Genomic DNA, 26462 nt, shown 5'->3' with positions numbered 1-26462 from the left:
GCCGCTGCACCCTCCGACGACCCGAACCAGCTCGCGCGCCCCTAATGCCCAACACGGCCTATAAAAACTACAATGAAATTGGATAAAACCATTACAAGATCACACAAATTATCTGGGAACGCTGCTGCGTTGGTGGACAGACAACAACACTCAACACGTTCATCAATAACACTGTGGTCTCAAAGGACATACCCAGGTGGTTATGGGTGAACTAAAATGACTGACATAGGCAACACCTCACTGCATTTTAGCCGCCTGGCGCTCCGCTCGTTGTTGTGAGCGTCGCCCCTTTGCCCTCTGCTGTTGACGGGCCGACTGCCCCCAACTGCCCAGAAGCAGCGTCCTTCACGAGCCTCTTCCAGAGGCCACATGGACACGGCTGGTACCGGTCATCGGCAAGTCCGAATGAGAATCTTTAGCCTGCCGGAATCCGATGAGCTATGAAGTTCTTTTTTTTACAGATGTCCAGTCGGCTCCACATCCTCCTGTACCACATCAGCCCATTTCTAGTCGAGCCCAAACCGTGCCCGTTTAGCTCCCTCTATCTGGCCAAACAGAAGTTGCTTGGGCATGCAGCGGCTGGGCATGTGAGCTACATGACTCAGCCAATGCAGCCTTGCCTAAAGGAGCCGATGGGACTGTCCAAATCATTTAACGATCTGCGTGAGCTCCTCACATAATCCAGATCGTTTAAACCCGAGATGGATCGAAGGCAGGTCAGCCTGAATGTTTCGAACTGCTGCAGATGTTATTTTTAAGGGCTCCACGTTTTGCAAGCATAGAGAAAAGGGAGGGCATAACGGTGGCCGAGAAGATACGGAGCTTCTTGGTTCTTTCGGTAAAGTCACGTAGAAGGGAAATAATAAAATTAAAACATAATAAAATAATTCTCACGACGTTTCGGCCACAACGCAAGCAGCCATCCTCAGGTGTCGGGGAGACAGCGTCAGACGCTGTCTCCCCGACAGACCTGGTCTTCACCTGAGGACGGCTGCTTGCGTTGTGGCCGAAACGTCGTGAGAATTATTAAATGTTTTATTTGTATTATTTTATTATTTCCCTTCTATGTGACTTTACCGAAAGAACCAAGAAGATGAATCCCTGCAGTCATGAAAGCTTTAAATCTAAATTTAAGATACGGAGCTTCGTATGGTGCTAAAGGCCAGGCAGCTTCCACACAGCATTAGAGCTGATGACAAGACAATGCCACTCGACTGATTTGGAGACCTCTGCTGCCAAACCAGAGTTGGTAATGACACTGCCCAGGTACAGGAACTTCTCCACAACTGCCCCAGTACTCATGGTGAGTTGAGGGGTGGGGGTATGAAACCAACATAAAACACCCAGGCAGGTGCTCTATTTTGTGGGGCTCCCACGTTCAGCAGTGGTGTCTCCAACTCAAGAGTGAGCAGGAATTACCAGATCATCAGCGTACGCAACATGGTTGACCGGAAGGGAGCCATCCCTTGACAACACCGGCTATCAATCAGGCTCCCATTGTATCCTGTGCCAGACACGAATTCCTCTGGTATAGCCATGAAAAGCTTATCGAACTATGTTTAAAAATATGTTAAATAGTGTAGGGGCCAGAGTACATCTCTGTCGCACCCCAAGTTGAATAGGGAATGGCTCCGACACGCAGCTTTATCCAGGTCCTTAATGATTGTGAGCAGTCAGGGACCCTGAAAGCATGAAAAACCCAGAGCCCTGCTCTATTGATGCCATCATAGGCCTTGACCAGGTCTATGAGGCAGAGATGGAGGTTCTGCTGAAATTCTCTACACCATCACCACCAACGCCAGCATGACCTGTCATTTCATTTTGCTCGCAGTGAGGTCAGGGGCTGGGGTTACATAGATAATAAAATTAACGTCCCTTTATCATGTAAATAGGTTCAATAATACTTAACATGTTACGCAACCGGCCCAGTTTTTTTTATATTTGGCGTATTTATTTCCAATGTTACTCTAATTGCACCGTCGGTGTCACGTCAATAATTCCTTCCCCCGAGCGATTTCCAGCGCGGCTCGCGGATTCCACGCCGCGCCGTCTGCACCGAGCAGGAGGGCGCAGTGCGGACGGCGTCGAGCCACGGGGGCCGCAGGGTGGCGGCACGCAGGGTGGCGGCACGCAGGGTGGCAGCACGCAGGGTGGCGGCACGCAGGGTGGCAGCACGCAGGGTGGCGGCACGCAGGGTGGCGGCACGCAGGGTGGCGGCACGCAGGGTGGCGGCACGCAGGGTGGCGGCACGCAGGGTGGCAGCACGCAGGGTGGCGGCACCACGCAGGCCACGGTACAAGGCACGCGACGAACGAAGCCACCCCCGACAGCGGTGGACCCCACAAACGCGCACGGCTCAAGGCCTCCGTTCACTGGACGGACGAGTTTCTCGTCGACCCGGCCCGTTCGCGACAACGTCCCCGCGCTTTGAGCTCGTTTGTAGGGTTCGGCGGTTCCCCCGCCCCCGGCCCCTGCGACCCCGAGAGCCCCAGGGTTACCGCGAGGGTGCTGGTCGCTTCTCCTCGAGCGCGCGCTCGGAGCCACGAGCAGGGGAATCGTTACGCGTGCCCCGGAGGTGGCGCGGACGCGGTGAGGGTGCGGCGAGTGCGGGGTGCGGGGCGTAAGTGCCAGGAGATCGTCGAGGGTGAGGGTACAAGGGGGCTGGGTGAGGGTCTGAGTGCAGGGTGTGTGTAGGGGTCACAAGGTGAGTCAAGGGTGACGGGGTGAGAGTGTACAGGGTGCTGCAGAACTGCAAGTGCTTCTCGTGGGGTCAGGGTCAAGGGTAAAGGGTCAAGGTGGCAGCTCAGGCTTGCGTCGCTCCTCCCTCCGTGGCGTCTTTGACCCCGGGCTGGGTCCCCGTGCCATCGTCCGCCAGCGCACTGTGCACACGGAAATTGGCACGCGGGAATCGGCACATGAGACACGGGAGTGGGCACACACGAATTGGCGCACAGGGAGCGGGGTACCACCACCGTCCTTGACGCACCGGGCTAATTCAGGGACGGCGTGGCCCCAAATTATATCCGCTTTTGTTTCACAAGCAGCTGCGTCATTTTCATTATGTAAAATGTTAATAGAGATATGTATGTTTAACACGTAAAGCTTTCGCGTCCAATATCCATAATCCAGGTTATTTTGGGTTAGGTCAGGTAAATATATAAATGTGTCGTTAAACCCGCCACAGCCAATTAGTAAGGTTTGTCACGTAAACAGAACGTGCCAATTCGTTACTAGTACAGCACACCGGTGTGTTGGAGAGCCAAGCCACAACATCTACAATCTGAGTACGCATTTCGCCAGTAATTCCAGGTAGCATCATCAGACGACAGCCAGATTTGTCTGGCTTACGCGATCTAACCCAAAAAAAACCCTATATTATAGAGATATGTATGTATACCACTGAGAAACCACAAAAAAACATAAGCCCATTCCCAAACGCACAATCAAACGCTACGGTAACGACTGCGCAGAACGGACGGCCTAAGCTGCCCGCGTGGCACGCAGTGTTCCGGCGCAGTGCGGGGACGCGGCTCATGGCAAGGCGGCGCCGCTGTCCGCCCCCGCTTGTCCATTCTTTGAGGTTCGGGAAAGTGAGATTATTTTTCACTGATTCGGGGGTCCCTCAACTCCCCCACAGAAAGCCCCATCGCACGCATGGAGCACACGCGGTGAGCCCGCCAACGTTATAGCCGAGTATACTCTTAGTTCTTTCGGTAAAGTCACGTAGGTAAAAAATGAAATTAAAATTCATAAAAACAATTAAATCACGACGTTTCGGAGGAAATACAAGCTTCCGTCTTCAGGTGAAACTGTCACAGCAAAATATCTGTATCAAGTGAAGAGATACAGATATTTTGCTGTGACAGTTTCACCTTAAGACGGAAGCTTGTGTTGCCTCCGAAACGTCGTGATTTTAATGTTTTTATTTTTTATTAATTTTAATTTCATTTTTTACCTACGTGACTTTACCGAAAGAACTAAGAGTATGAATCCTTGCAGTCACGAAAGCTTCAAATCTAGAAGTTATAGCCGAGGACACACGCGGTGATATTATCACAGCGTCAAGGACGCCAAAGGTCAAACCGTTATTGATTATTAAATTCTACCGTCGCGCGCAGTAAAACATCGATTCAGCCATTTCGTTTGGCCACCGGAGGTTGCCCATTGGCTGATCGCTGTTACGGGGGACACGGTCCTCATTGGTCAAGCGGAGGTGGCCACTCACGATCGATGGTCCGCTTTGACCGGCGAGCGTTCGATTTGGCCGGCGAGTTCAAACGGGAGTTTTTGAGACGCGAACGGCTGGGACGGGGGTCGGCAACCGACGGCTCCGGAGCTGCGTGCGGCTCTTCAAGGACTGCCGCTTCGTGAGCGTCATTTATTCAAGAACGCCGTCTCGTGTTCACCACGTGCATCAACGGCTCTTGAAATATCGAGTTGTAGTTTTTGACCGAATTCGAAAGAAATGGCTCTTCTTGTTCTTTTGGTTTGCCGACCCCTGGACCGAAAGAAGGAGGAGTCTGGAGAGACGTAAGGGATGGGCTCAGCTGCAGACACTCAGCGACCGCCAGATGTAACGTGTGGGTACGGCGACGCTGCTGCCACTTGCTACTCCCGCAGCTGCTGCATAAAACTGTGCACTGAAGCGATGCCACCTGGGGTGGTGACGAAGGTGCGAGATCACGTCCGGGCCCCTCACGGACTCCGCCAGCGCCACCCAAACTCGCGCACACCTCTCTCCGAGCCGCGTCTCCTCCGCTCCGTCCGCCGCTCCATCTCCGTTTTCGACGTCCCTGGGCGCCGGACCTCGCCGCTCGCCCCAGGCCCTGCCGTGGCCCCTCCGGCCCTTCCCTTGGGACCGCGCACGCCAACGCGAGCCTTCGGTTAGCGCGAGGGATTCGTCCGCGGCTTGAGACGCAAGTGCCGAGCGGCAGGGCGTTGGGACGCTTGTAGCGGAGGTATTGTGGTTCGAGTCCGGCGACCGCCCAGGTTAATGCTGCCGCGAGTATTTAGCCACGAACTAATGCGTGGGAACTATTATGCTTTGCTGTGGACGTTGCCAAGTTCCCGGAGGCATCATGACAAAAAAAAGTAGGCCTTGCGTGCAAGTGTCACAGGTCAAATTAGACAACAATGACCCACGTATTTGCCAATTCGGTATAGCCGCGGAGAAGCATTGCCCCCATACTGGCAGACCATACCCATCTGTGAATCATCGTGCCTTCCCTTGTCATGATAGCCTTGTGCTATAAGAATGGCGCAAATACCAAGTGTATTAAATTATTGATGACCTATTCTCAAAACTACCCCGTCTGGCCCACACCACCGCCAAGCCACACAAAAGATCCCCCGTGAAGCCTTTGACAGGCTGTTGGGGGGAAATGCCGTACGCACGAGGGGGTGGAGGTGGCCAGCATCACGCCCTACTGCTTTTGTCTCCCCATGACGATGTTTACACACTGCACCAGGTCGTCATTGAAGGCCGAGTCGACCTAGGAGAAGTCCTGTTAAACATTCGCGGTCACTGTTAAACACAGAACTGCTTCATGTGTTTCGTTTGTTGTCCTTCCCCTGCACGTCCGATTATCACGATTGGCTATGTACGGTGCGAAAGACGTTCAACATTCATACGCACATCACGAGTGGGAATCGAATGTGGGCCGTTGCCGGGGTTCGTAGCCCCGCGGCGCTGACCACTCCGCCACCACTACAAGCGACACCACATCACTCCGTCACGTGACCACGACACTTCACCACCACCCCCCCACATCCCAACCACGACGCCAAAACATCCCGGCAACCGCCGTCACAACACGCCACCACGTGTCGCCCACGTCGCTCACCTCTACGGTCGCCGCGCCCGCCCCGCGCCTCCCGCGCCGTAGGCCGCGACTGTTGTTTGTCGTTACTGGCGGGCGTGGGGTGGGGGGCCTCGTCCGCGGCGGGGGTGCTAGGGGGGGCGGGGGCTGGCGGTGGGGGGCTGTGGGGGGCGTAGATGGGGGAGCTGCCATCCTCCTCCGCCAGGAACATGGACTTGAACTTGTGGTAGATCATGGCGGCCTTGTGCATCACGTCCTCGCTGGCGCGGTAGTTGCGGATCTGGGGGTGGCACGGGAGAGGCGCGAGCGTCAGGCTGGCTCCGCGCCAAACCACATCCAGTTCGGGTTCAAAGTTGATTCAGCTTAACCAGGCGAGAGCTCACGAGAACTGGACGAGTCTCAATTGCACGAGTGAGTGAGTGATTGGGTGAGTGTGGGTGGGTGATTGAGTGAGTGGGCGAGTGGGTGGGTGCGTGAGTGAGTGGGTGGGTGGATGGATGAGTGAGTAGGTGAGTGGTTGGGTGGGAAAGTGAGTGGGTGAGTGGGTGGGTGGGTGGATGGATGAGTGAGTGGGTTAGTGAGTGGGTGGGTGGATGAATGAGTGAGTAGGTGAGTGGTTGGGTGAGAGAGAGTGAGTGAGTGGGTGGGTGGATGAGTAGGTGAGTGGTTGGGTGGGAGAGAGTGAGTGGGTGGGTAAATGGATGAGTAGGTGAGTGGTTGGGTGGGAGAGAGTGAGTGGGTGGGTAAATGGATGAGTGAGTGGGTGGGTGGGCGGGTGGGTGGATGAGTGAGTGGGTTAGTGAGTGGGTGGGTGGATGAATGAGTGAGTAGGTGAGTGGTTGGGTGAGAGAGAGTGAGTGAGTGGGTGGGTGGATGAGTAGGTGAGTGGTTGGGTGGGAGAGAGTGAGTGGGTGGGTAAATGGATGAGTGGGTGGGTGGGCGGGTGGGTGGTGAGTTCAAGTTGATAGGTTAACCAGGTGATAACGCAGAGAGACAAGTTTAAGTCTCATTTGCAACAGTAACCTAGGTCGCCGAAATGACGAAAGCACCCTCCACACTCGCCTGACGACTGCAAAACGTGCCCCACCACGTGACGCACAGAGCCTACGTGGCCGAGCGGGGTGCGTGAGCCACTCCGCGTCCTACCTAACGCAGCGTTCAACAGGAGATCACACGTCCGTTTCGGAGTGGCGCCTGGTTAAACTCAACCAACTTGGAAGAATCGACAGAGCCCGTACGACGACTGCGATGGCTGGGTTGTAACGGCGAGTGGCGGGGGGCAAGTGGGGGTTGGAGAATGCCGTGGTGGGGATCAGCAGGTCCTGTGGGGGGCAGCTGGGGGGCTGGTGGGCCTCACCTTGCGCAGCATGGCCACCACCTCCGTGTGCTTCTGCAGGTGCTGTAGGCTGAGCTGCAGCGAGTTCAGCTCATCCAAGTACTCGAGACACCGCTTGGTGTCCTGCACATGCACACACACACAGAGTGACTCCTTATAGCTCACACAGTCTGTTGGGGCAAGCGCTGTGAAGCGTAGGGGGCGATGTTTACACACCGCACCGTTTGAGGCCGAGTCGTTCTAGGGGAGGCCCAGAACCGGTTCAAATAATGGTCACTGGTGTTGGCTGCGAGCGGGAATCGCACTCGGCTCTCCGGGTGCATAACACAGCGCGCTAACCGTCAGCATTAGCCCTCCGCCTGAACGGGTGAGAGCCTGAACCAGGTGAGAGCCTGAATGAGCGCCTTAATGGGTGAGAGGCTGAACCAGGTAACGGCCTGAACCAGGTGAATGCCTGAATGAGAGCCTGAACTGATTAGAGCATGAACGGGTGGAGAGCCTGAACCAGGTAAGAGCCTGAACCAGGTGAGAGCCTGAACCAGGTCAGAGCCTGAACCAGGTGAGAGCCTGAACCAGGTCAGAGCCTGAACCAGGTGAGAGCCTGAACCGACAAGAGCTTTGAGCTGCTTCTTGAAGGAGCGCGCCGGTGTCTGGGATGCCACTGCCGGTGCAGCCACGGAGGCTCTCCGGCCCAGCCAGACCGGTTGTGCCCACGGCCGCGCGCTGGCTCCGTGATGGCAGCCCTGCGCTGTGGGAACGGCGCGACCAGCAACCCACGGGGATTTTTATTAATGGGGCCACCCCCCCCCAGCCGCTGCCCCCGGGTGTCCTCACCGGGCTGTTGAGCTTGAGAGCGAGCTTGATGTCGTTGACGAGCTTCTGCACCTTGGCGTCGGCTTGCAGCTCTGGGGAGACGCGACGGCGGCGGGCGTGAACGCGCGACAACACGTTGAACAGCTGCTCCAACACACGACCACAACCCTCCACTACAACAGCAAAATCCACAACCACCGCCAACAGCTACAACTTCCACTACATCCACAACCGGCACCACATCCACAACTACAACGTCCAGTACATTCACAACAACTCCATCCAGTATAACCATAAGCACCACAACATCCACCACAATCACCACTACATCCACAACCACCACTAACATCCACAACTACAACATCCACAACAACCACCAACATCCACAACCACCACCAACATCCACAACCACCACCAAATATCCACAACTATAACATCCACAACAACCACAACCACCACCAACATCCACAACCACCACCAACATCCACAACCAACATCCACAACCACCACCAACATCCACAACTATAACAACCACCACCAACATCCACAACTAAAACATCCACAACATCCACAACCAACACCAACATCAACAACAACTACAACGTCCACCACATCCACAACATCGACTGCTGGGATCTGGGCTTCGGATGAGTGGGTTCTGTCCAGGCACTCCGGTTTCCTTTCACATGGATAATTATTCATTAATTGGCCGATAACACCCTTCTCATATATATACAGGACTGCAGAGCTCGGAGTGAACTTTAGGCGCCGGCTGCTGCATTCCCCGCTCCTCAATGGTTCCTCTTCGAGCCTCCGAGTGGGCCGCTCTCTGCCTGAGAGCAGAGGTCGCAAACGGGTTTTGATTCCTTACCCGTACCCGGCCGCACCAGGGTCGCAAATGGATACCCGTACCCGGCCGTACCTGTATCCTATCTGTACCCGGCCGGGTTCGGGTAGGGTACAGGTATCGGGTACCCGATTGCGACCTCTGGGATGAAGCCATGTTGCAGGCGCGGCTGGGTTGATTCTAGGAACTTGAATTGCGAGAAGAGACAAGACGTTGGGAAATGAGTGACAAACGGTTACTCACCGGTGACTCACGGTATACCCGTACCCGTACCCGGCCGCACCAGGGTCGCAAACAGGTACCCGTACCCGGCCGGGTACGGGTAGCCGGGTATCGGGTAGGGTACGGGTATCGGGTACCCGGTTGCGACCTCTGCCCGAGAGCGAGCGGATGGTGGGTGGTGCCACCGCGCTGCGAGTCGATATGGCTTTATTTTTGTCGTTGTTACTGGAAGCGGATGGACTTGGCGAGAAAGGGGGAATTGCCGGAGCTTCGCGGCGAGCAGGGCGGTGCCGGTGCACGACGCCGACCGGCGAGCGTTGCCGGCGCGCGAGATAATTATCTACTCGACGGTCGCCGTGGTGGAACGGCAAGCGGAGCGGGCAAGGCGGCAGCCGCGCGACGGTGGTGAGCCAGCAGCAAATTTTTCCCCTCCGCATTTAAAATCGACGTCACGCGTTTAAGAGTATTTTGGCTGCTTTCAATTTCCGCGCGATCATGAGCCACTTTCTCATGAAGCTATCGGTTGTGAAAGCCGGGCCACTTCTGAAAAAGAGCCACGTAGTTCCAGTGGGCCCTTTCCTGGTAAAAATATAAAGTGTTTTTTTTTTCATTCTAGATTTGAAGTTTTCGTGACTGCAAGGACCCAAACTCTTTGGTTCTTTCGGTAAAGTCAGGTAGGTGAAAAAAAAAGTATAATAAAAATTAAATATATAAATAATTAGATTAATCACGACGTTTCGGAAGCAACACAAGCTTCCGTCATCATGTGGGACAACCACAGCAAAAAAACCCCACTACAGTAATTTTTAGTTTTTTACTGTGGTTGTCTCGCCTGATGACGGAAGCTTGTGTTGCTTCCGAAACATCGTGATTTAATTAGATTATTTCTATTTTTATTGTTATTTTTTATTTTTTATCACCTACGTGACTTTACCGAAATAACCAAAGAGTATCTTCTTGGTTCTCTCGGTAAAGTCACGTAGAAGGGAAATAATAAAATAATAAAAATAAAACATTATAAAATAATTCTCACGACGTTTCGGCCACAACGCAAGCAGCCGTCCTCAGTTGAAGACCAGGTCTGTCGGGGAGACAGCGTCTGAATGAAACACCACCACGCTTGGAGCGTATATTTAAGCTGGGTTGAAAGAACCAAGAAGATGAATCCCTGCAGTCACGAAAGCTTTAAATCGAAACCAAAGAGTATGTTTTCACACCATTGGAACCTCATTTGCAGGAAATAAAAATATGCTAAACAAAGGGTGTCAGTTTTGTTGCCAGATAAAAGGGTAAAAAACCAATTATCGAGTATGTTTTTGTTTCGTTGTCGCGTGTCACTCACCCGCCTTCTCGTCGTCCTGGGACGTCTGCTCCTCCGCGGATTCCTTCGCGTCGCTGTCAGTCAGCCTGCCGTCACCACCGCACATCAAAGACAAAGACCTATGGCAGAATGCTGAGGCAAGTGGTTTCAAGTCAGCACCTATTCAGGCTGACACGGCACACCAAGGGGTAGGTGGCCAGCACCAAGCCCGACCGGTTTTGTTTCCCCAGTGGCGATGTTTTGCACACCGCACCAGGTACTCATTTTTAAGGTTCGGTCAACCTAGGGGAGGCCCAGGACCAGTTCAAATATTAGTAACCATGTTGGCCGTGAGTGGGAATTTGAACTCGGGTAGCGGGGTTCACAGCGCAGTGTGCTAACAGCTGCACTACTGCTCACACCAGCGCACAAAAATACAAAGATCCCCTGTATAGCCTCAACAGATTGTAGGGGCAAGTGCTGTTCGCGAGCACCTATGAAGGCCGGAACGGGACACAAGGGGGTGGGTGGCTAGCACCACGGCCGACCGCCTTTGTCTCCCCAGTGGCAATGTTTACACACCGCACCAGGTACTCATTTGAGGCCGAGTCGACCTAGGGGAGGCCCAGGACCGGTTCAGATAATCATCACTGGTGTTGGCCGTGAGCGGGAATCGAACCCGGGTCGCCGGGTTTACGGCGTAGTGCACTAACCGCAACACTAACGCTCCCCACAAGTGCACACACACACGTGTACACGCACACTTACACGCGTACACATACATTTTCCACTTACATCACACACATACATCACTGCACCTGACCACACATGGGGAACACATCAAAAGGAACAGTGTCTACAAAACAGCCACAACTGACTCGTGGTAAAACAAAAACAACGGTCTTCACACACACACAGCAAATCAACACATGCAGGAGTAACTACTAACTACGCAAACAATGACAATGATTGCTGTGATGATGATGATGATAATGATGGTGATCATGCTGATGCCATTGATGATGCCGGCGATGATGGCGACGACAATGATGGCGATGATGGCGACCAGTTTCCCTGGTATCCCACCTGGCCTCCTTGGCCCGCTCCTCGGCCCTGCGGCCTTTCTTGGGCGGCTCCGGGTCTGGGTCCATCTCCACATGTTTGCGGCCGCCCTTCTCTGCGTGCTTCAGCTTTTCCGGTTTCTACGGCGGCACCAACGGCTCCAGTTAAAAGAGTTTCTAGAGCAGGTCAACCACCACCATCAGGATCAACACTACCAGGACAACCGACACAATCACCACCACGATCGCTGCCGCCGCCGCCACCACCACGACCGCCATCTTCATCACCACCGCCATCTTCATCACCGCCACCATCACCATCATTTACCAACATAACCACAAAATTCATCACCACCACCACGACTATTTTCAGCAAGGGGATGTTTGGCGAATACCAGATACACTGTAAGGTTTTTTGTTATAGCAACGACAAATTGGCACGTTCTGTTTACGTGACAACCCTTACTAGTTGGCTGTGTCGGGTGGTGGCGGGTTTAACGACACATTTAAATATATACCAGATCTAACCCAAAAAACCTCTATTATGGATGATATTGGTCGCGAAAGTCTCCTAAGTGTTAAACAGAACGCTCAAACTCCACAGAGAGGCGTCCGATTAAGGGAATCGAACCCGGGCCCCTTCTCCCTGTGAGACGCCATCGACCGTTCCCACCGCGACACTGCCCTGCCGCCCCCGCCCCCCAACCCGACTCACGGCGTCTGTGGTCTCCGAATCGGAGCCGCGCTTGCGCTTGCGGGCGCCGCCTGCCGCCGGGGCCTCGGCCTGCGGAGCCTTGTCTTTGCCACGCTCGACCTTGCGCTCCTTGCGGCGGGCCTGGCTCCCGTCGGCGTCGGCACCGCCGACGACGCTCCCTTCCTTGACGGCGTCGCCGTCGCCGCGGCCTGCCCTGCGCCGGCGCTCGCGGGCCACGCCGACCTCCACCGCCACCACCGCCTCCGCCTGCCTCCGGCGCCGGCGCTTCTCCGGAGGGGCCTCGTCGGCACCGCTCGGCTCACTGGTGATACCGACCGCAGAGACCATGCCCGCCGTGGTGAATACGGCAAGCGGTGAACTACAGCAACTAGAGCAAGCGCTGAACTACAGCAACTACAGCAAGCGCTGAACTACAGCAACTACAGCAAGCGGTGAACTACAGCAACTACAGCAAGCGCTGAACTACAGCAACTACAGCAAGCGGTGAACTACTGCAAACTACAGCAAGCGGTGAACTACAGCAACTACAACAACTACAGCAAGCGGTGAACTACAGCAACTACAGCAAGCGGTGAACTACAGCAACTACAGCAAGCGCTGAACTACAGCAACTACAGCAAGCGGTGAACTACTGCAAACTACAGCAAGCGGTGAACTACAGCAACTACAACAACTACAGCAAGCGCTGAACTACAGCAACTACAGCAAGCGGTGAACTACTGCAAACTACAGCAAGCGGTGAACTACAGCAACTACAACAACTACAGCAAGCGGTGAACTACAGCAACTACAGCAAGCGGTGAACTACAGCAACTACAGCAAGCGGTGAACTACAGCAACTACAGCAAGCGCTGAACTACAGCAACTACAGCAAGCGGTGAACTACTGCAAACTACAGCAAGCGGTGAACTACAGCAACTACAACAACTACAGCAAGCGGTGAACTACAGCAACTACAGCAAGCGCTGAACTACAGCAACTACAGCAACTACAGCAAGCGGTGAACTACAGCAAGCACCTCCCATTAGCACGGTTGGACACGTACGGTGCAAAAGAAGTTCAACGTATATACATATTCACAAGCGCTGAACAACAGCAAGCGCTGAACTACAGAAACTACAGCAAGTACTGAACTACAGAAAGCACAGAACTGAAACAACTACAGCAAGCGCTGAACTACAGCGCAGGTACTTGACCAGCGCTCTCTGATGGTGAGTGCCCCCGGGTCACCTGTTGGTCCCCGAGGGCTGCTTGGTTTTGTGAGGTTTCTTGGTCACGGCCTTCTGCACCTCCTCCTCCTCCTCCTCGACTGTGAACACGACAGACAGCGGCAGAGAGGTCACACGTCCACACACGGTCGCCGTTGTTGTTGCCGTCAGCCGTGTAACGTCCCACTGCTGGGGAACGGCGGTCCGCCCCATTGTTCTCACGTTCCCTCATTTGCTGAGGCTCACATTGAAAACCACAGTCACGTAAAGACCCACAGACTCACGTAAAGACCCACAGACACACACAGAGACCCACAGACTCGCACAGAGACCCACAGACTCACACAGAGACCCACAGACTCACACAGAGACCCACAGACTCACACAGAGACCCACAGACTCACACAGAGACCCACAGACTCGCACAGAGACCCACAGACTCGCACAGAGACCCACAGAGACCCACAGACTCGCAGAGACCCACAGACTCACACAAAGACCCACAAGCTAGCACAGAGACCCACAGACTCACACAGACACCCACAGACTCGCACAGAGACCCACAGACTCGCACAGAGACCCACAGACTCGCACAGAGACCCACAGACTCGCACAGAGACCCACAGACTCGCACAAAGACCCACAGACTCACACAGAGACCCACAGACTCGCACAGAGACCCACAGACTCACACAGACACCCACAAACTCCCATAGACACCCACAAACTCACACAAAGGCTCACAAAAGGAGAGAAAACACAGAAATCCATTGACTCGCCCACACTAAGAGACCCATACACGCAGAGACACAGATTAACAGAGGCCCATCCAATACAAGGTGGATTGAAATGGAGACTAAACACGACTGCATCTCACGATGCCGTGCAGAAGCAGTGCCCGTGTCAATTTTATAGAGGCGGCTTCACAAATTCACACGGACACCCGTGGGCTCTCAAGAGACCCACAGACTTGTGTTGTTGTTGTTATGGTTGTTGTTGCCAGCTGGTAACTTCCCACTGCTTGGCAAATGCCTCCCCTCCCCACCCCGTGTTGTTATCCTGCTACCCCCTGCTGTCCCCAGCTGCCCCCGAACTCCGTGACATCGAATCGCTGCCATTGGTTCCCCATCGCACAACTCCAACAGCGCAGCCACAACACGACGCACACACGCACAAAAAGACAAAGATCCCCCTCAAAGCCTTCACAGATTCTTGGGACAAGTGCTGTTAGCGAGCACCTACGAAGGCCGGCACAGCACACGAGGGGGTGGGTGGCCAGCACCATGCCCGACCGCCTTTGTCTCCCCAGTGGCGATGTTATCACACCTCACCGGGTACTCATTTGAGGCCGAGTCGACCTAGGGGAGGCCCAGGGCTGGTTAAGATAATCGTCACCGGTGTTGGCCATGAGTGGGAACCGAACTCGGGCCTCCGGGTTCGTAGCTCCGCACGCTAACTGCTACACCACCGCTCCCCACGCACGCACACACGTACACACACGTACACACACGTACACACACAAACCTTTTTTTTTCTTGGGGCCCTTCCTGGGAGGACTGGCTGTTGCTGCTGCTGCTGTTGCTGCTGTTGTTGTTGCTGCGTCCTCCGACCCCTGAAAAAAAATGCAGGCAGGGCGAGGGAGTCACAAGGGATCACGCGGGGCATAAACAAACACGCAGGTGGATAAATCAAAGCACCCGATTACGGTGCCACATTGCAGGAGCATTTGGATATCAGCACACGTGGCATTGGAAGCAAGGCCCGCTTGTGCTTAAATCCGAAGTCGTGTGGCTTGCATCAGAAGTTGCCCTTTGCCTCCCACCCTGCCCCTGCCAGTCTCATAATAATAGTGTAATGCGTGTCTGGCGAGGCACACACTGGGATAGGAGGCACCACACTTAATTCACTTGAACAGTAACAGCTACAACAAGGCTACTCGATACCCCAACGAGAGAGGGGAAGGATTCTTCATACCCGGAGCCTCAACACTCTCGGCTCCCGCTTCCACCGGCGTGACCATGCACCATCAGAACCCCACACCGACTGACCCACATGGTCCGAAGGCCCCGCATCCTCTTCCCTTCCCCGAGCGTGGCCCAGAGGTCGCAACCGGGTACCCGATACCCATACCCGATACCCGGCTACCCGTACCTGGCCGGGTACTGGTACGGGTAGCCGTTTGCGACCCTGGTGCGGCCGGGTACGGGTAGGCCGTGAGTCACTGGTGAGTAGCCGTTTGTCACTCATATCGGGTACGGTACGGGTACGGGTAGGGAACGGCTACCCGTACCCGGCCGGGTACGGGTACCCATTTGCGACCCTGGTGCAGCCGGGTACGGGTACGGGTAAGGAATCAAAACCCGTTTGCGACCTCTGGCGTGGCCCCCACCCCGCCTCTTGCCACGTCACTTCCCCTGACCCTCCCGATAGTACCCGAGCCAGCGTGACAGGCCCCTCGAGTCCCCATCGGCAGGTAAGTGCAGGTAAGGGAGCGAGTCTCCTCACAACAGTCACTACCCCAGGGACGCCATTTACGTCCCTACAATAGTAGCAATTGAGCAACTTGCGGTGCGATTTAAAACAAACCCGCGCTCTCCCTCCCCCGCCCCACAATGGGGGCCTGCCACTCTTTTTCGAATGACGTCACGGGAGAATCTTTAACGTCAGCTGTGAAGCGCACAAGACGGCGCAGCGGGTCTATGCTCCAATACACACGGAATACGCGGTATTAACCGGGGCGGCCGTGAGACTCAAGCAACGAAACCCTCTGCGGCAAACTCTTTGGTTTTTTCGGTAAAGTCACGTAGGTAAAAAATAAAATAAATGGAAAAACAACTAAATAAAATCACGACGTTTCGGGCGCAACACAAGCGTCCTTCTTCAGGTGGGGACAACGTAGCGAAAGCACAACCGCTGAAGTGCGTCTCGACACACTTGATTTAATTCAGTTGTTTTTCATTTATTTGTTTTTTACTTCCTCCTTGCCGATCTCGTCAAGGAGGATAAAGCATCATCCTCGCAGCGGCGGACTTTTGGCTAGCCATTGAACAAAAACGGTCGGTCACCGCATCGCGCGTTTTCAGATGCGCTTCCGCGGCAGTCTGGAACACTCTTCCTTTCGATATTAGGAATCCGCTGGAGCTCTGCACTTTTAAATCTACATCGAAAAATAATTTCTTGAGAATGGCTATGAAGGAGGCCGGTGCACTAAGAGGGTGGGTGGCCAGTAGGGCTGAACGATGAATCGATTTCAAATCGAAATCTGAAACAATGCGATTAGCAAATCGCAAAGGCTACGATTTTTTGCGATTTGAAAAGTCCTGTTACTTTCTTATTGGAATTGTTTTATTTTTTATTATAACTTTATTTAACTTAACAATTTTTCTATGTTTGATTGTTCTATTTCAATTAAAACATTTTCATAAATACATGTTGGAAGCAATTCACATCTTTCAAGTTCTCATCCTTGCATTAGAATATATAGAGCAGTTCATATTTTGATGGTATCATGTGGTAATGCTCCATCACATGTTTTACATTTATTACCAAGTGAATATTGAACTGAAGCTTGACTTCAAAAAATGTAATCGCAAAGGAAATCGCAATATCTGTCAGAAAAATCGTAATTAGATATTTCCCCCAGATCGTTTAGCCCAAGTGGCCAGCACCACGCCCGGCCGCCTTTGTCTCCCCGTCAGACAGACATCAAAGTCGGTCACTTGCATCACGGCGCTCTCAGATGCGCTTCTGCGGCCCGTCTGGAAGGCTCTTCCTTCGATATTAGGGAGCCCCTGTGGAGCTTTGCTGCACTTTGAAATCATCATCATCTAGATTGACAACCTCGTGTTTAGGTTGTTGTCCTTCCCCCGCACCTCCGCTCAGCACGGGTTGGCTACGTACGGTGCGAAGGAAGTCCAACATGCATACGTACAAACGTGTATCCGGAGTCGCCTGTTACTTGCCTTCCTTCTCGAGCGGGCATCTGCCGGCCACTCCTCGCCCTGGGCCCTCTTCCTCCGCTTCCTCTGCAGAGAGTCCTACACACAGAGATAAACTCCTGCTGAGCACCCCAAAGATTGCATCATGATGACAACAACGATCCTCCGTATAGCCTTGACAGACTGTCGGGGCAAGTGCTGTTAGCGAGCACCTACGAAAGCCGGAACGGCACACGAGGGGTGGGTGGCCAGCACCACGCCCTACTGCCTTTGTCTCCCCAGTGACGATGTTTACACACCGCACCAGGTACTCATTTCAGGCTGAGTCGACCTAGGCGAGGCCCAGGACCGGTTCAGATAATCGTCACTGGTGTTGGCCGTGAGCGGGAAACGAACCCGGGTGACCAGGTTCGTAGCGCAGCGCGCTAACCGCTACACTACCGCACGCACGCGCACACACACATAACGCATACCAACCGCAATTTAAAAAATCTGTCAACCACGAGACAAATGGAACCCCACCGCAACAGAAACCTTAACGTAATGCAGTTCTTGCTCGATTCTTATTTGTTTCAATCAACTGTACTCTGTTTGCTTTAGTAATTTTCGGTGAGACGGGTTCCCTCGTGCGAAGGAAACTCACCCTAGGTCTCTCAAGTTCTCAGCTGGTTCAACACAATCGCCCCGAAACTTGGATCTCTGTGCGTGAATGCAGCTCTCTGTGAGCGCACTGCTCCACGGGTGCGGTGCTGTGAGGGTGGTGGCTCTGTGTGAGGGTGTTGTGAGGGTGGTGCTATGAGGGTGGTGCTATGAGCGAGGGTGCTGTGAGGGTGGTCGCTCTGTGTGAGGGTGTTGTGAGGGTGGTGCTATGAGGGTGGTGCTATGAGCGAGGGTGCTGTGAGGGTGGTGGCTCTGTGTGAGGGTGTTGTGAGGGTGGTGCTATGAGGGTGGTGCTATGAGTGAGGGTGTTGTGAGGGTGGTGCTCTGTGTGAGGGTGGTGCTATGAGGGTGGTGCTCTGTGTGAGGGTGGTGTGAGGGTGGTGCTCTGTGTGAGGGTGATTCGAGGGTGGTGCTATGAGTGAGGGTGTTGTGAGGGTGGTGCAATGAGTGAGGGTGGTGCTATGAGGGTGGTGCTATGAGTGAGGGTGTTGTGAGGGTGGTGCTGTGTGAGGGTGGTGCTATGAGGGTGGTGCTCTGTGTGAGGGTGGTGTGAGGGTGGTGCTCTGTGTGAGGGTGGTGTCTCTGTGTGAGGGTGGTGGCTCTGTGTGAGGGTGCTGTGAGGGTGGTGCTCTGTGTGAGGGTGGTGCTGTGAGGGTGGTGCTATGAGTGAGGGTGTTGTGAGGGTGGTGCTCTGTGTGAGGGTGGTGCTCTGTGTGAGGGTGGTGCTCTGTGTGAGGGTGGTGCTATGAGGGTGGTGCTATGAGTGAGGGTGTTGTGAGGGTGGTGCTCTGTGTGAGGGTGGTGCTGTGAGGGTGGTGCTCTGTGTGAGGGTGGTGCTATGAGGGTGGTGCTATGAGTGAGGGTGTTGTGAGGGTGGTGCTATGAGTGAGGGTGGTGCTATGAGGGTGGTGCTCTGTGTGAGGGTGGTGTGAGGGTGGTGCTCTGTGTGAGGGTGATTCGAGGGTGGTGCTATGAGTGAGGGTGCTATGAGGGTGGTGCTATGAGGGTGGTGCTATGAGGGTGGTGCCATGAGGGAGGGTGTAACTCCGCCAGCGTGGAGCTCCGCGAATGTGGTGCCCTGCGAGTGCGGCGCTCGTACGGGCTGCGTGGGCGGCGTCGCTGGACGTTTGTCCTCGGTGACCTCTGACCCCGAGCCGCCCCCCGCCTCCACCTTGGCACCCGCTCCGGCCTTGTGCGCCGCTCGCCTCCCTACCGTCTGCAGAGCGACCACACAACGCAAAGCAGCGAACTTGAGCGTACAAAAACAATACAAATTAAACAGGCCCGAGACAAATCACAGAATGAGATGGTAATAACGAGAAATGTATAGTTGAATCAAAATCTTTGTTCATCCTGGAGGAATCCGATGAGCCGAAGCTCTTGTTCACAGATGTCCAGTATAGGCGGGAAGGTAAGCAAATCATTAAAAATCAATTAACTAAAAAAATGTTGTTTAACCAGGTAAAGCCCACTGAGCTATTAGTTATTTTTCAGAAGCGACCTGGCCACAAATGATAGCTCAACGAAGTGGCCTATCATGTGGACATTTATAGCAGATGATTCGTCAAAATAATAACTGCGACAGAAGTGATAATTCACAGTCCTTGCTCAATCCACTGCTGGATAAAGTCCTCCCCGTGTCTTTTGGTCGCGGAGGTTACGTGAGCAGACTGCACCCGGGCTAGCCAAAGCAGGTCGGCGAAAAGGTCAAGGTCTAGGCCGGTTATCGCTGGGCACGGATGTTGCGCTTCGACCAAGGGATCAAACCCAGATTCTCATAACGCGGTGGGGCCAACAACTTCACCCCCGCCACCACCCTCCCGCGGTCATCGACTCCGTTATAAACCCGTACGTTGCGTGAAACTTCGAGCGCGTGTCAAACCCGCGTACCGCGGCTTGCGTGCTCCGCTTGCGCCGTGCGCCCGGCCTGCCCTCGTCAATCACGAGCCTCCCCTCCTCCTCCTCCTCGTCCACCTCCACCTCCTTCTCCTCGTCGGTGCTGCTGCCCTCTTTGTTTTCCTTCTTGGTTTCCTCCATGGCACCGCGGGCCGCGTCCGCAGAGTCCTTCCGCACACGAGGGTGTACGCATTCACCATCGACTCGCAAAGGGACCCGCAGGCTCAAGAGAGACACACTCACAGCGGTGCATACAATACAAGGAAGGCTTTACATGGAGTAGAAGTACGATTGCTTCCCATGATGCTGTACCGAAGGAGTGCGGGTGTTTACTTTAAAAAGGCGGCTTCACCGACCCGCACAGACTGGTGTGGCGAAGTACGGTCAAACATCTCCCACACGACCTGCACAGGCATTTTTGGGGCAGCAGGGTGTGAGGTTCTCATCCAGCAGTGGAACGACAAGAGTGCCCCAGTGGCGAGATGTTATCTGCTTCGCCTGGTATGCAGGAGGTCGTTGTTTCGATCCCGACCCTGACGACTGTATATTTGGAGTTTGCGTGTCTCTCTCCCCGTGGTCGCGTGGATTTTTCTTCGGGTCCTCTGGTTTTTCCCCTCCACATTTAGAATCAACATCACGCGTTTAGAGTATTTGGCTGCTATAAATCTCCACGCAATGAGCCACTTCATTGGGTTACCATTTGTGGCCTGGTCGCTTCTGAATAAGAGCTACATAGCTCAGTTGGCCTTACCTGGTAAAATAATAAAACAGGAGATCATCGATTATCCGGCGGCTTCGGGGGGAGGGGGAGCCAAATTTAAAAAAATGCCGGATAAGCACATCTTATTTATACATTTTATTTTTGCACATTCTTGTATGAATCATGTTTGTTGGTGTTGTTAAATGTTTTTCTGTGTTTAAAATTTGCTAGCTATATAAAAGTGGCAAATAGACTAAAATAAATATCCTGTAAAAAGTTCCTGTATTTACTGTACCGTACTTGCCACTCCAATCTCGAAGACTCTGCATGGGGTGCTGTATCAATAGACACACGTGCAGTATTTTCATTGTTAAAGTTTAATGTAGTGTATAATGTACTGTATATCTTTTAGACTGAATTCAAGAATACCTACTTGTTTTGTTCACGCGCGTGGTGCCGATCGCCAGACTGGTTACAGCCTTCGAAGCGGTTTTGCCGGATCGGCCCGGGACTGCCGGATAATGTTGCAAGCTGGATAATCGCGTGCCTGATAACCAATGATCAACTGTAGTTGAGCTTTAAAGGAGCGTACACGTCACACGTCGAAATGAGAGATGAGGCCGTCAACCCCTCGCGCCCCTAACCTGTGGCGCGTGGGTCCTGAACTGCACCATGGGATTATTCTCGATCTCCCACAGGCCCTCGTTGAAGCCCTTGCGCTTGCAGGGCACCGCGTACTTGAGCTTGTGCTTGCGGTACGGGAACACGTCCTTGCTGCACAGGAAGCCCCTGAGCTCATCGCACATGTGAGGTGGGGTCGGGTAGGGGGGAGCATCAATCCATCAATCCACAAATTAACCACAATACCTTGCTGAGCTCATCAAGGAGAATCAACCATCATGTCCAACTCCGGTCATCCTCCCAGGGAGCTTTTGGCTCGCCATCGAATAAAGACGGTGGTTACCGCATCGCGCGCTTTCAGATGCGCTTTGAGATGCGCTTCTGCGACCGTCTGGAACGCTCTTCCTTCCGGTATTAGGCAGCCACTGTAGCCATGCACTTTTCAATCTAAATTCAGAACAAATTTTGGATCTCATCTTAACCGAATTTATAAGCGCCTTCACTAAGGCACTTTACGAAAAAATTATGTATGAGTGTGATGGTGGAGATGAGGTGAATGAAAAAGTTTAGAGAGGAAGCAATGGCAAATCTGTGATGTGTGAATTCGGTGAAAGCACAATTGATGACAGTAAATGATGACGAATGGATTGAAGTGATCGCCGTAAAATGAGAATATGAAGAGGGAAAAGTAACGGTGGCGGTTACGAGGGGGAGATTAAGGGGTCGTGGGGTGAGCTAGGGGTAACAATAAGTGAGTTTCGAGTGAGGAGCGGAAACTAAGTGAGCGAAGGTGACTCTTTAATGTAGAGTGGGAAGTTTGTTCCAGTTAAGGGGGGTGAGAAGAGAGAAAGAGCGAAAGCATGGACTGAGCGCAAGGAGGAGGAACAGAGAGACAGGCAGCAAAGACTGTGAACGTAGCGGGCGGGAAGGCGACACAGACACAAGAGTGGCAAGATATGGTTGGGGGCAAGGCCATGAAGGGATTTGTCGACTAGCATGAGGAATTTGAACAGGCAACGGCGGTACACGGACAGCCACTTCGGTTGCGCGAGGAGGGTCGAGGGGTATGCGAATTACAACTTCTCGTTTGTGTTTAGTTTGTTGTCACCCCCGCCCGCACCTGCGTTGGCTACGTACGGTGCGAAAGAAGTTCAACATACAGTACATGCAATCACACAACCTCCCTCCCTCCCCTGTCCTGCTTTGACCCTCTTGACATTCCGGGGAATTGGCATCCGTGTTCAGGGGTTGGCAGGCATTGATTTGTGACCCGAGATCTGGTACCAGTATTATGTTGAACTGCCGTTACGGTGTTCTGCGCCCTTTTGATAACTCACCCGTGTGCCGACTTGTAAAATATGTCTACAGTGGAAAAATGTGGGTGACCCCCCCCTCCCCAACCCGCTTCTGTCAACAACGCAAGCGTAACGAAGCTCATCCGTGCGCAACAGGCCAGAGGGGGTTCAAACCGGGGAACCCATCAGCTCAGGTGTATACGAACACAGCACACGTCGCGATACACAAGGGGACAGAGAGACCACTCACTTCGCCATGCATCCACGGTTCGGGGTAGGTATTTGGTGCTGACTTTTACAGCTTTCAGGGATAGGGCTGAGCCAGCAGGAGCTGTACTAACATCGGCGCCAACACCAGGGTTGCGTGTCCACTGGACGTGCTATGCAAAGTTCCCCCGGCCGCTATCACCTTTAACAGCGGTTAGCGAACAGCACCCATGAAGGCCGGAACGTCGGACAAATGGGGTTGTGACCAACATCACCCTCGGCCGCCTTCCATCTCCCCAGTGCCGATGTTCACAGCACACCGAACCAGGGTACTCGTTTAAGGCCGAGTCGACCTAGAGGAGGGCCAGCTACCGATTCATGAATCCGGCTCGCGAGAAATCGAAACTGGGCCCCGCTTGGGTTCACTTGCAACAGCCGCCAAGCGGCGAGTGACGTCCCCACGGCGCTTGTGCCAGGCTAGGTGCACCTTGAGGCCACTCGACACACACACACACGCACGTACGTCTCGTGAGTGCCGAAGAAGAAGATGGGGAGCTTGTGAGTCGGCGCCTTGCCCGCGCCCTCCGGAAGATGGTTTACCTGCAACCACCACAAAACCACCACGCACAGTCTCTCTATCCACTGCTGGGCAAGCCGAATTCAAATAAAACACCGCACAAACCCTTCCCCCCCACTACCACCACCACTACCACCCAACCCACCCCGCACAGCAATGCAAACAAAGCGGTGAGTGCGCGAAGGGCGAGAGACGGAACAATAGAGGCGAGCCAGGCCATAGCCACTACCGCCGCCTCGCCTACTCCTCCCCGGCGATACGACCGCTTGTCCCGGGATGATGATGGGGGGGGATGGGGATGGGCGCCTTACACGGAGCCGGGCCCGAGACCCGGTGCAGCCACTTTAGTCGGGGACCCACGAGCCGTGGAGATGGACGGGGAGAGGAGGAGGAGGAGGTGAGGGATACAAAAAATCTGTGGTGGGCGAGGAGGAGGAGGTTGCAACAGCAGCAGCAGCAGCGGAGGCGGCGGTGGTGTGGGTGGTAGGCGGGGCCGCCTCGGGTGCGGGGTCAGAAGTCAGCGGCTCGGGGTGGGGGTGGTGGTGGATCGGGGGGGGGGGGTGGTGGAGGGGGAGGGGTGGAGGGGAGTGGAGGGGGGGTGGTGGAGGGGGGGTGGAGGGGGGGTGGTGGAGGGGGGGGGGGTGGAGGGGGGGGTGGAGGGGGGGGTGGAGGGGGAGTGGAGGGGGGGTGGTGGAGGGGGTGGAGGGGGGGTGGTGGAGGGGGGGGTGGAGGGGGGGGGGGTGGAGGGGGGGGTGGAGGGGGGGGGGTGGAGGGGGGGTGGTGGAGGGGGGGGTGGAGGGGGGGTGGTGGAGGGGTGGTGGAGGGGGGGGTGGAGGGGGGTGGTGGAGGGGGGGGTGGAGGGGGGGTGGATCGGGGTGGTGGATCGGGGTGGTGGATCGGGGTGGTGGATCGGGGGGGGTGGATCGAAGGGGGTGTCTCAACAACAAGGACGACGACGAAGCCACACTCCAGCCACCTGTTTATCCTAATACAGTACATGACTATACTGTATTAGGATAAACATGACAGTACTGTATTAGGAATGACGCCCGACGTTTCGGCCCACGTACCAAAAATCTTCTTCAAGGTGAAAAAAAACCCAAGGCATACAACGGTAGCTTTGGGGGGGGCGAGAATTGAGCGACATTTGAAGCTCCCTGCTCAGAAAGGGTTAAGAAGACATTATCATCTTTCTGCCGAAACACCAACCACCCACACGCACAGAGGGCCTCGTTCCGAGTCAGTTCCCGAGAGAAGCTGTCCAGCACATGGAGGAGCGCGAACGCGAAGCGTCGGATAGAATCGGAACATTTCTGTATGCTGGAGAAATCCGATGACCTATAAAGCTCGTTTGGTTTTAACCGATGTCCCAAGTAGGGCGTAGTGGTTACAAGCACGCACTGAAGAGCTATTGGGAGCAAGGCGCATTTAACCATCATGTCAACAGGTGGACTTATCCACAAATCTGGCAGTCGCCTGATGAAGCTCGTTGTAATTACTGGCGAAACGTCGTACTCGGATTGTAAATGTTGTGGCTTGGCTCTCCAACACACAACCGGTTAGTGCTGTACTAGTAAACTGCACTATACACTACTATACACTACTATACACTACACTATACAATACTATACACTACACAATACACTAGTGCTGTACTAGTATAGTACACTATACACTACACTAGTGCTGTACTAGTATACTACACGATACACTACACAATACTATACACTACACTAGTGCTGTACTAGTACACTACACTACACATTAATGCTGTACTAGTGGCGAATTGGCAATGTTCCTTTTACGTGACAACCCTTACTCGTTGGCTGTGTCGGGTGGTGGCGGGTTTCACGACACACTTACATATTTACGCGATCTAACCCTACCCCCACCCCCAATTAAACCCTCTATTATGCATCACGTCAAACTCCAGTCATCCTCCCCGGAGGGGGGGATGGCGTTTTTTTGTCTCGCCATCCAAAAACAAAGACGTTCACCGCAGTTTTAAGTCGATCGAGAAGCCCCATAACGTGTCCGCTGCGAACGCTTTCGCTCGCGAGGTTAAACAGCCGTGACGCCGGCGAAACGTGCGAGACCAAGAGCGGCCGGCGCCCCTAAAAAAGGGGGGCGGGCGAGAAAAACAAAAACGCGTGCCCCACGGAAGGGGGAGACGTCTCGGCGAGGGAGACTCGAGTCGCGGACCAAAGGAGCATCATCCCACGCCGCTTAACACACCCGGGTCGCTTGGAAATATATCGGGTCCCGTGCACATTGCTCCATTGAACGGCTTCGTTCGGCACGGATCGACACCGGGTGGCACCACGAAGCTGATCTCATGGTCCCCCATCACCACCGCCACCGCTTTTCATTGCTGCGGCGAATTTGACCAAACGCACCCCGGTGTACACGTGAGCTGTTAACCCTAAGGCGGCCCAGAGGTTACCCTTCGGATAACTTGGGGACGATTACCCCACCACCAACACCTACGGTAACTCGACATTAACCCCTTCCCTGTCACAAGCGGCCACGACCAATCCACTGCTGGATGAAGGCCTCCGCCAGAGAGCGAAGGAGCTGCCCGGGGAAAGTCTGCCACGATTCTGCGGCGTTAACCATTCCCCAACCCCTAAGCACCTGCTGATTTCATCGCTCCGTCTCCCCGGTGGACGTGCCCGGCGATCAGTGACGCCGTGAAGGTTGGGTTCAGCGAGCCGGCGGCCTGGCGCAGGCTTCCCGCACAAAATCTAGGAAACACGGGGGGGGGGGGGTGGTTCGCGGGGGGGTTCACTCCGGACCCAGCGGCGGTCTATGTCGACTGCGCAACTCAACGCAACTGACCCTGGCCGGCCAGTGCGGGTATCCCTTCATCTTGGCGAAGATGAGGTCCCCGGGTTTGTAGTCGGCGGCCGACATGGTGGAGCACGGGGACTTGGAAGTGGTTTCGAGAGTCGCCAAGTCTAAGTTGGGACCCCGGGTTGAGTCGCACGCAGACTCCGACTCCCACCCCCCCCCACGCCGCCCTCTCCTCCTCCTCCTCCGCCTCCTCCTCTGTCTCCACCACCACCACCGCCGATGCTGCAGAGAGCGCGAAACCTGACGCAGCTCTTGAAGAGATGATGTTGTTGTTGTTGTTGCTGCTGATGAAGAAGATGAAGATGTTGTTGTTGTTGCAGTTGGTGATGGTGCTTTGCGATGCCTGTGCAGATTTCGTTGACTCTGAAAGTGGCGATGGTATCGATGACGACGA

At 54.4% G+C, this 26462-nt stretch overlaps 1 protein-coding gene across 3 annotated transcripts; it reads right to left on the bottom strand.

The window, feature by feature from the left end:
• Positions 1 to 1053: 1053 nt before the first annotated feature.
• Positions 1054 to 26224, bottom strand: LOC133347564 (PC4 and SFRS1-interacting protein-like). Of its 3 annotated transcripts, none has more exons than XM_061559980.1 (16): positions 26054 to 26224; positions 23162 to 23238; positions 21160 to 21304; positions 19810 to 19983; positions 19019 to 19135; positions 17284 to 17358; positions 14846 to 14933; positions 13344 to 13422; positions 12114 to 12414; positions 11424 to 11539; positions 10380 to 10444; positions 7990 to 8060; positions 7177 to 7278; positions 5844 to 6099; positions 4656 to 4851; positions 1054 to 2879 (listed from the first exon to the last, which is right to left on the bottom strand). In XM_061559980.1, the coding sequence occupies exons 1-16, from the start codon at positions 26126 to 26128 to the stop codon at positions 2804 to 2806; spliced, it is 2013 nt and encodes a 670-aa protein (XP_061415964.1). In that variant the 5' UTR covers positions 26129 to 26224; the 3' UTR covers positions 1054 to 2803. The 3 variants fall into 3 exon arrangements, with proteins under 3 accessions (XP_061415964.1, XP_061416050.1, XP_061416137.1); XM_061560066.1 differs by having other exon boundaries at positions 4734 to 4851; positions 26054 to 26221; XM_061560153.1 differs by lacking the exon at positions 26054 to 26224 and adding an exon at positions 23527 to 23654.
• Positions 26225 to 26462: the final 238 nt, after the last annotated feature.

The sequence above is a fragment of the Lethenteron reissneri genome, chromosome 1, assembly GCF_015708825.2.
Source record: "Lethenteron reissneri isolate LAM-NWPU_2019-01 chromosome 1, ASM1570882v1, whole genome shotgun sequence".
Taxonomy (NCBI): domain Eukaryota; kingdom Metazoa; phylum Chordata; class Hyperoartia; order Petromyzontiformes; family Petromyzontidae; genus Lethenteron; species Lethenteron reissneri.
Note: the sequence above shows the minus strand (reverse complement) of the source record. Positions and strands in the feature narration are given on the sequence as shown.

What these genes read in the sequence shown, in the direction of transcription:
- LOC133347564 (XM_061559980.1), bottom strand. Translation starts at nt 26,128, where the DNA reads ATGTCGGCCGCCGACTACAAACCCGGGGACCTCATCTTCGCCAAGATG. An exon ending in ACCCGCACTGGCCGGCCAGG is followed by an intron (nt 23,239 to 26,053) that starts GTCAGTTGCGTT and finishes TGGTGGTTGCAG; the next exon opens with GTAAACCATCTTCCGGAGGG. An exon ending in TGGTGGCCATGCTGCGCAAG is followed by an intron (nt 6,100 to 7,176) that starts GTGAGGCCCACC and finishes TGCCACCCCCAG; the next exon opens with ATCCGCAACTACCGCGCCAG.